The following is a 9,886-nucleotide window of genomic DNA, read 5'->3' as shown; positions in this document are numbered from 1 at the left end:
TTATCATATCAAGAAAATGTCATAATTGCCCAGACCTGCTTTTTAAATAAATATATTCTTTGGTCTTTATAGGTTTCGATTCTGCGCGACACGAGAAGCTTGATGCCGAGTGGTTTCTGTTATTTTCCCAACTGAATGCATCAGCGTATCGGAGGAAAGCACCATCGAATGGGCCGAGCTCCATTTCTGTTTCCTTCTTCTCCTTTTTGCTTTGGTTCAGGCTGTTTGGGTTTGGGTTAGCAGTCTATGAACAGACACTTCTTTGCCCCCCCCCGTCCCGTCTGTCCGGAATGCTCGACAGAACCACAGACATACAGTCCACGCCACTGGTCCAAACAAAGGTTGCGGAACAATCTTGGTCGCTCCACGCAGGATGAAAATGTTCTTTCTTTTTAAAGTTGATTGGACAATCGCGCTGGAACTCCACATTCGTCCATGTTTTTTTTTTCTTTTTAACATTTTTTTTTCCTCAGGCTGTGGACAGCTGCAGATCAGACTGCCGATAGGCTGATTAGACCTCCTCCTAGGGACCCATCATTAAAACCAACCAATCAGATTAGAGATAAGGATGGCAAATGATAGACTGATACACAGTTGGGAGGTGAAGGTGGGGGTGTAATAAAGCTAAAGACCTGGGTGTGTACGTGTATTTGTGAGTGCGTCTGCATGTTTGCGTGCGTGCGTGTGTGTGTGTGAAAGAGAGTAAAGTCTTTTTGCAGTATGTTACACAAAAACTGTGTCACTGAAACAAACATCGTAAAGCAGGTCAAACAAGAAGTCTTTGGTTTGCTTTTCATCTTTGGATACTATAAATATCAATATAGTACAGGTTTAAGGGCAAAATGTTGCTTCGAGGTCTTTTAAGTTTTCTTTGTTTCTCAGAAATGTTTTTATTTCATTTTTTTTTTAAAGCTTTTAAACCGAGGTTGAGTCAGTCCATGAGTTGGTCAGGTTCGGTCCGACTTCAGGCTTTGGTGCAGACGTTGGGCCCCGAGTTGGCCACGTGACCGGAGCCGTCGTCCACCCACTTGTCCAGGCTCCGCCGCCGAGCGTTCATGAAGAAGTTGCTGACTGTGGCCAGCTCGAGGCCCAGCTGCTGGGCGATGGTGAGCTGCAGCTCCTTGGACGGACGCTTGTTCTCCTTGAAGATGGCGTGGAGCGTCCGCCGCTGCACGTCCGTGAACACCAGCCGGGGCTTCTTGGTCACGTTCCCTCGCTCGCTCCGGCCGTGGTCCTGCTCCTTGCGCTTGCACGCTGCAGAGGAGGGGGGGAAGCAGGCGGAAAGGGGAAAGGCTTGAGAGAGGTGCGCTTGATTGACAAAAAACAACAACAAAAACAGGAATTGGGTCAGTTTATGGTGAGAACTCTGGCTTCTGTGGCCTCACATGGTTTCACTTCAACCACTTTGATTTCAGAATCAAAGAGGCAGTGTTATGTGTTGTACAGGCATGTAGTATCATTTTATAGCCCAGTTAAGTAATTATGTTACCTTCAGCTGCTAAAAAATGCAAACTATGACTATTAATATAAATTTTACTTCTTTTAAAGACCTTCTGAAGCTCCGCCTTACAGAAGTCATCACAATGTGGCTCCTCTGTTACCTCTTTAACAACAATTTTTCTGGCGTTGCACTGAAAAGTAACTTGTTTTATGAACTCGGCTAATGCAGAGTTTCTCCAGGTGTTTGCTAATTGCTGCTGGCTAGTCTGAAGGGGCTGAACGCATGAGTCCCATGGGAGGGCTGCTCCGTGAGGCAGAAGTGCAGAGGAGGAGCTGCGTCTCGAAGGCGGAGCTAAGTCCACCCAGACATGTTGTTCAGCTGAATGGTTGCCATGGGAGGTTACAGGGTTTTCCAAACATGCATAAAAGAATCAAAGTGACACTCCAGACGTCTTTCTGATGACGTCTGATGTTTTAAAACATTGCAGCTCAAAAAAGTAAATTTCACATAGCACTGCCCCTTTAAGACATATGGTCCAATATGACTAATAGCATCTCTAATGGTATTAACAGCAATAATAATGATAACATTGATACCAATAATGCAAAAACAACAACAACACAATACATCACGATATTTTCTCACATTTAGTATAGATCATTTCCTTACACAGAAGTTTGAATTATTTAATGTTTGGACGTTGCTCTAACTCCACAGTCAAACTGATCTGAAATGCAAAAGCCTCTTTTTGCAGTTTTGATTTTACAAGCTTTGGATTTACATTCCCTCCTTGCCCCCACAGCCCCCAGATTCTAAAGTCCTTCTTTTGAAATTTCACAGCTTAACGGCTTAAAATTGGGCCTGTGTCTCTTTAAGAACTTCCTGCTCTTCCTGACACTCCGCCTTCGGCATGTCATCACTTCAGGACCCCTCGATCAAGCGTATACAAACGTTTGTCGGAGTGCTGGACTGAGAAATATCTCACACAATGAGCTCACCGGACGCGTGTTTGCTAATTGCAGCTGGCTAGTCTGGAGGAGCTGACTGGGGGAATTGCAGGGGAGAGCTGCTCTGTGCGGCGGAAGTTTGAAAACTGCAGCTCCAAGGAGGAGCCTTTGAAGGCGGAGCTGAGTGGTTGCCAAAACATGCTTGAAAGAATCGAGGCAAAACTCCAGGCATGTTTTTCATGAGGGTGAAACATTATAACATGACTGACAAAAAAGTCAATTTTTCACAACACTGTCTCTTTAAAAAGTTTTGTTATAAAAGCATCACCCTCCTGTTATTGGCCACATTGGTTTTGACAAGTCTAATGCATTTGGACGACCCAGTCAAGGTCCGCTCTGGCTGATTCCATTAACACGTCTAATGTTGATTAGGACTGTTTGGTTGAAACAGAAATTTAAAAAAAAAAAAAAGTCTCATCACCTGGTCAGAGGTTTCATGCGTCTCGGCGCATAAGTGGCTCCCCAGATAAAGCACTCACGCTTCTTTTCGGGAGAATGAATCATAATAATGCTCACGGATCTGCAAAAGACCACACATGCTGACAAGCTGGTTTTTATGCCTGTGAGAGCTCTCTCTGACATTTAGCAACCTAAAGGAATCCAGCAGCAGTCTGGATGCTGGACACTGGGCTGCTTTATTTCTTTATTTATTTGTGTTTGTTCTAGCACAGCAATTACTGAGAGAGCTATTGGAAATCGCAGTGGGATTTTTCCGTTTCTTTCATTTTTCTCAGAGCAATGTGAGCGGAAGCAGCTGGTCCAGGCAAAGACAGCAACTCGACTCATCAAGTTGAGAAAAGAAAAAGAGATAAAATACATTTGAATGCATTGTGTTTGGGTTGGTTTTATTCCATGTTTCTTAGGAGAAATTACATAAGTCTAACACAGAATTTTATAGCTTAGAGCCAACTTTTAAGGTGTGTTGCTGAACTCTAACAAAACCTGAGATTCGGTTTCAGCTGCACTGTTTTATCAGTTTAGAAATGTAATGAAACAGGAAATATTTGCCTTTTTAATTTATAATTTATTAATCACATAAAAGACCAAAACCTCTGCAATTCAAAGGGAGCGTCGCTCATTTAAAACCGACAAGCACAAATGCTTGAACAGTACTATATAGTCCTGATTAACACTGATATTGTAGGTGTGGGCATTTATCGTATCGTACTCTTTATTACTTATCATGATAAATTTCTTATCATGATAAGAGGGTTGATTTATTGCTGTCACAATAAATTCCAATTAAAGAGGCTCCCACCACTATTGTTGTTGCACTATTTCCTCCATGTTCTGTTCAATGAAAGGAGCAATAAATACCAACATATTTGAAAATACAGCTCCTCTGTGCAGTTTGGTGAAACTAATCACACCACTTTATACAACTTCTGTCTTAAAGAAGCATGTTACAAGTGGGAATGTTTGTCCAGAGCACTATTTGCGTTTGTGAGGCTATAATTACGGTGACGGTCATCTGGTTCATCCTCCACTGAAAAAAACAAAACAAAACAAAAAAAACCCAAAATCAAACCAAAACTGGTTTGGATAAGAAAATCCTATTATATTTCTTTGCAAATCCATTCACACAACAAGCCCCCCCCCTCCCTCCACACACACACACACACACACACACACACACACACACACACACACACACACACACACACACACACACACACACACACACACACACACACACACACATACAGTGCTGGACCTGCGCAGAGGTCCCGCGATTTGGTGTCCCAGCTTAGCTTGACACCAAGTTTGATTTAAAACAGGTAAAGATGGATATGAACAGACTTTCTCAGCCACGCTAAGTCATTATTTATAACCCTATCTTCATAAATATGCTGGGCCTGTAACCTGTCCTTCAATTGATACAGAATTCAGTTAAAGTCTCATCAAAGAGACATTGTTTTGGGTTAAAACTAAAAAATATAATAACAATAATAATAGTAATAATAATAATAATAACAATAATAATAATAATAATAATAATAATAATAATAAGTAGAATGTAATTATTATTGCATTGCCCTCTACGGCGCTTGATCAAAACATACAGAGTTTTAATTACGTTCACAATACCTTCCAAAAGTTTTTTTTTTTTTTTTTTCAGTGCAGACGTCTAAAACAGGGACTGGTGAGCGCTGTCCATGGTGCTGAAAGCCCCAAAGGAAAAAAAACGCCCCCCAGCTTTATGTACATATGTATTATACATATATACATAATTATATATGTATAATTCTTTTTTTTTTTTTATTAAGCAGATGTATAATTTGTATTCTGCTGCTGTTGAACGTTTTCAGTTTTTTTGTTTCGTTTTATGTTAAGCACAGCCAGGCAAACCAGAGCGCACCGACGGCTTGGAACCAGCAGGGGGCAGACGAGGGCTTCTCAAGCGACAGAGCGTGCGCTCTCTCTGTTTCTTCAAATGAAGAGAGCGGCTTTTGCCTTGAGTCTGTGCTGAGGTGCAGCACAGCGGCCTACGCTGGCATGGCCATAAAGACAGACAGAGAGAGAGAGAGAGAGAGAGAGAGAGAGAGAGAGAATGGCGTGTACGAGCTGCTCGGTGTCTCCAGCGGTGGTAAATATTAACAGAGAGTCGGAGCCCCTTGTGTTAAGGGCCGCTATAAATCAGCAGGAGTGAAGGCCACGCAGACAGCAGCAGGAGCCACCGCGGAGCGGCCACGGCCACGGTACGAAGAGAGAGAGAGAGAGAGAGAGAGAGAGAGAGAGAGAGAGAGAGAGAGAGAGAGAGAGAGAGAGAGAGAGAGAGAGAGAGAAAGAGAGAGAGAGAGAGAGAGAGAGAGAGCTTTCCCAGGAAAGCGTGGGACCTAACAACGGCCTCATTATCAGCCTAATCACACACGGACAGGCTCAAACAGAACCACTGCTGCTCCCGGCTAATCATTACAAGCACGCAGATAACTTCACACAGTGAAAACACACCGCACACACACACACTGCTGGACCTGCGCAGAGAGCTCCCGCGTTTCAACAAACAGACTTGTGTGCAGACAGAAACATAAAATGCAGCAGATGTACCGCAAGAACTATTTAGTGATCGAACCCAACAGAAAACCCAAATGTTCTATTCTATTCTGCTCTATTGTACTTCATATATATAAGTGATTACGTGGGAGACCAGAAAAGGCCCGAGATTAATACCAGAAGCCTAAAATCAATAAGCATATCACATCTGCTTCTGCACTGATCAGATTCTCCTAGCAACGTCCGGATCAATAGTGTGGGCCTGGATCTGATCTACAGCTATTCTCCTTAAGAGAGAATACCTTTATATTTTTATATAATAGCTTTATATTTTTATATGATAGCTTTATAATTTTATATAATAGCTTTATATATATATACATGAACAAATTTTAAAAACTACTGTTCATGTATTCTGAATCATTGGATCTCTATCCTGTGGCATTTTCTTTTCTTTTTTTGTTTTTTGTTTTGTTTTTGTTTTGTTCAGACATAAACAAAGCAGCTGTAGCTCTCAAGAATGACTTGCAGGCTCAATAAAAGCTCTGATTGAGCTGGAACCATTAGAATCCGGGCTGCCAGTGAACGTTCACGTCAACAACACGAGTTTCAGTTCATTGACGGACTCGACAACTCAAACTACGAAATCATCCGATATGATGACAGCCTTTAAATAATAATAATAATAACAATAATAATAATAATAATAATAATAATAATAATAACAATAATAACAATAATAATAACAATGATAATAATAATATGAAAGCCACATTTTGAAGCTCATCTAATCGCCCTTCAAAGCGCACACACACAGGAGCAGCAGATGGGAAAATTGAAATATAATCAATGCGATATATATATATATATATAATATATATATATATATATATATATATATATATATATTATATATAATATATATATATATATATATATATATATATATAAAAACTGTCCACGAATCCTCGCGCGCTTTTTGGGCCTCACTGCCCGCACCTGTGAATTGAACCCGAGGGAGAGATTTCGACCACGCGTCCATCGGTTCATTAACACAAACTTCAGTCGAGTCAGATTCGGTTCCTCGGCTCCGACTGTTGGATTCTGTCCTAACGGGCTGTTATTCCCCCTCCCCACTTGTCTTAACAGGACGAGTTTATTTTATTTTAGATTTCTTGAAGCCACGGCCAAAGCAATCTTCATCTGCTAAATTATGCATGACACCAACTCCGGTTGACATTTAAATCGAGTTTATCACCCTCTCTCTCTCTCTCTCTCTCTCTCTTTCTCTTTCTCTCTCTCTCTCTCTCTTTCTCTTTCTCTCTCTCTCTCTCTCTCTTTCTCTTTCTCTCTCTCTCTCTCTCTCTTTCTCTTTCTCTCTCTCTCTCTCTCTCTCTCTCACACACACACACACACGAGCACATGTACACCGCCCCCCACACACACATTCTCTATTTCCTCTGTTTACAAGCAGAAGGCCAGCAGAGAAAAAAAAGAGAGAGAGAGGGAAAAACGAAGAGCTGATCGGTTGCATCGACACCAAAATAAACTCGTTCCTGTAATGATTTCTTGGAGACGGATCGGTTTACGAACACAGTGCTGCGATCGATACTTTGGAGACAAAGTGACATGAGCACTTGTTTCAGTCGAGCCCAAAATGAGTCTAGAAACAGTAAAAAATAAAATAAAATAAATAAAAAAAGAGATCCCGCTTCTTTTCTGCAATGATGAAGCATGTAATAATGATTTATTAAAGCATGTAATAATAATTTATTACATGCTTAATCAGTTATAAGCTGATTAACAACAACAACAACAATAGCCTCAAAACTAAGTTTTTTCTAAAAACTCATAACCTTCAACGTTGGAGATTAGATTGTCTCTTAATTGGAGGGAACCGCTACACTGAACCTGACCCATGTTGTTCAAATCAACTCAGTGTTTTTGGAGAAAACAGGCTGAATGTTGCCTCACATGAGTTGCAAACTGTTCAGCAGCAAAGGGGTCAAATGTTCTCTCATATATCAATTTTCATAGCGGGTATTTGTGAGGATGAAAGCAATAAATAACTAAATAGTAATGAAAAAAAGGAGGTGCTTTACCGAGGCTTCGCTCACCTGCGAGCCTGAGAGCGCTCATGCGTTGGAACTCAGGCTCCTGCAGCCACTTCCACATGCGACGAAACGTCTCTCTGCCGGACTTGAGCTTCGACCAGGGCTTGGGGTTCCTCAGCAGGTCGGACAGGGTCCCTTGAGACCTGCACAGGACCCGCTGAGCAAAGATGGCCTGAGGGATGCTGTAGCGCTTCAGCTCCGTGGTGATCCTCTGCGCGACCTCTTTGGTATTCACCTCCTCCATCTGTCCCCCAGAAACACCGCCGCCTCCGCCGCCTCCTCCTCCTGTTCCTCCTCCGCCGCCACCTTGGTGCCCAGGGCCGGAGGCCTGCTCCCGGTTACTGCCCAGCCCCTGGCCGTGGCCCTGCGCGCCGAGGTGGGCGTGCGGGTGGTGATGCAGGCCGTTGATTTGCACCATCCCGGCGGAGGAGGTCATGTGCTGCTCGGCGTGTCTGCTGAGCATGGCCGGATGGTGAGCCTCGAACCCGCTGGGCGTGAGCATCTTCTCGCCGGGCATGGCGGCGCCGGGGTGAGCGTACGGCGGGATGCCGGCCTGAGACGTGTGTATGCTGGCCAGCCCGGAACCAGACAGCGGCGAGAGGCTCTGGCCCATGCAGGGGTCTTTGTGATGGTACGCGGGATACAGACTGTTCATGGGCGCCAAGCTGCGGTCCTCCCGCATCAACGTGAAGCTGCCGCTGACGTTCCCGGGGAGCCTCTGGTGCGGGTGCGGGTGGTGGGGATGGTGGTGGTGGTGGTGATGGGGGGGAAACTTGTCGGACACGGTGGAGATGGGGGGTAAGGGCTGCAGGGGGGTTAGGGTGGTGTAGGTGGTGCTCGCGCTCATGCCGTGGGGGGCTTCGCACATGCTGATGGCTGGGTGCAGGTGTCCCGGGTGGCCGGGGTGATAGTCTCCGCTGTCCAGTAGGGTGGCCATGCCCATTGCGCGGTGGCTCAGTCCCCGCGGGCTCGGGCGGGAGTGCGGACTGTGGCCGCTCAGCAGCTCTCCGTGGCCGGCGACGGACTCATGGCTCACTCCGTGCAGGTCGCCTATGTTCTCCATCGACAGCTGCGCGTTCATGATCCGGGCTCCGCTGTGGACAAACCATCTATCTGACCTACTGCCGTAAGCCGACGTAAAGGAAGTCCACGCGTCCAGTAAAGTTCAGTTGGCTTTTTGTTGTTGTTGCTTTTTGGTGTCCTCCTCGCAGCAGCCTCCTGTCCAGATCCTCTCTGTGCTGCAATAGTCGATTATTCTCCTACCTCTCTGCCGCCGCTCTCCAGGAATAAAATGTCTCTTCAAAATCTGTTATTTTTCCTCTTTCAATATAATATCTAAATATGCTTGTATTTATCCTTTTCTCTCTTTTTTTGCCCTTTTTTTTCTTTCTTGTTTTTGCTTTTAAAACCATATATTTCTTTTCTTCTTCTTTGTAATTCAAGCCCCCCCGTCGCCAACCAGCTGTCCTTGCGCTCCGGTCGGGTGCCGCGCCATCTCTCGAGCGGTGTGTGTCCAGTCCCTGCTCCACCGCGGCACAGATCTCACCGTCTGCACATGCGCACTGTGCACGCCGGTCTCCTCCCATACTCCCCCCCCCCCCCCCCTCTCTCTCTCTCTCTCTCTCTTTTTCTCTCTCTCCCCACACCTACTCTCTCCAACACACGCGCACGCGCACATTTCCACGCCACTCTGACGTCGCGCACCTTTATTAAGGAAGGGAGGCACCAAACATTGGCCGTGGCAAACCCTTTTAACATTTAATAGACACGCCGGTGGCACGTGAGAGGATTTCCATGAATCCAGTGATTTTTTTTTTTTTGACCCACAAAAATCAAACTTCAGACATTTTTAGAAAAACGTTCAGCCCGCAAGCGATCAACATTTCAGGAATCCCAATCAGAAAGTGTTGACGGTCAGTCAATAAACCAGTATGTGACAGAAGTCACTGAAATAATCCAGAGTAGCAGACACTGCTGCTTGTCGAGGTTTTGATTTCTTTGGTTACATTAGCAATATCTGCAAAAAGCGAGAACATTTGTGAAACTGTTATTCCGTTTTGACAAGCCAACAATGACAGCACTTCCTATCCACAAGCTGAGTATATCTGATCACTGATGTCAGTATTGGGTATCGAAAACAACACTTGCCAACAATCGCGATAAAGGTATCTGAGATCAGAGCTTCGTGAGGATTACGTTTTAAAAAAATAATCCAGAATGACATCCTTCCCAGCCAAATCAGCATTTTAGATATTTCAAACATCATTGCTGTCAGACATTAGTATGATTAATAATCGCAGTTGAGATTTTGTTGAGAGATGCAAACTCTA

The 9,886-nt window shown here is 44.4% G+C and overlaps 1 protein-coding gene across 2 annotated transcripts; it reads right to left on the bottom strand.

The window, feature by feature from the left end:
• Positions 1–238: 238 nt before the first annotated feature.
• onecut1 (one cut homeobox 1) lies at positions 239–9,097 on the bottom strand. Of its 2 annotated transcripts, none has more exons than XM_055045085.1 (2): positions 7,545–9,097; positions 239–1,254 (listed from the first exon to the last, which is right to left on the bottom strand). In XM_055045085.1, exons 1-2 carry the CDS (start codon positions 8,635–8,637, stop codon positions 965–967), a joined length of 1,383 nt encoding a protein of 460 aa, XP_054901060.1. In that variant the 5' UTR covers positions 8,638–9,097; the 3' UTR covers positions 239–964. The 2 variants fall into 2 exon arrangements, with proteins under 2 accessions (XP_054901060.1, XP_054901061.1); XM_055045086.1 differs by having other exon boundaries at positions 7,560–9,097.
• Between the last annotated feature and the right edge of the window lie 789 nt (positions 9,098–9,886).

Source organism: Poeciliopsis prolifica, unplaced genomic scaffold (assembly GCF_027474105.1).
Source record: "Poeciliopsis prolifica strain line A6 unplaced genomic scaffold, Auburn_PproV2 SCAFFOLD021, whole genome shotgun sequence".
Lineage (NCBI taxonomy): Eukaryota > Metazoa > Chordata > Actinopteri > Cyprinodontiformes > Poeciliidae > Poeciliopsis > Poeciliopsis prolifica.
This window is presented reverse-complemented; position numbering and strand designations above follow the sequence as displayed.

Excerpts from the sequence above, each read along its gene's own strand:
- onecut1 (XM_055045085.1), bottom strand. The coding sequence starts at position 8,637 with ATGAACGCGCAGCTGTCGATGGAGAACATAGGCGACCTGCACGGAGTG. Across the intron at positions 1,255-7,544 it reads CGCAGGTGAGCGAAGCCTCG|CGTGCAAGCGCAAGGAGCAG; the intron begins GTAAAGCACCTC and ends CCTCCTCTGCAG.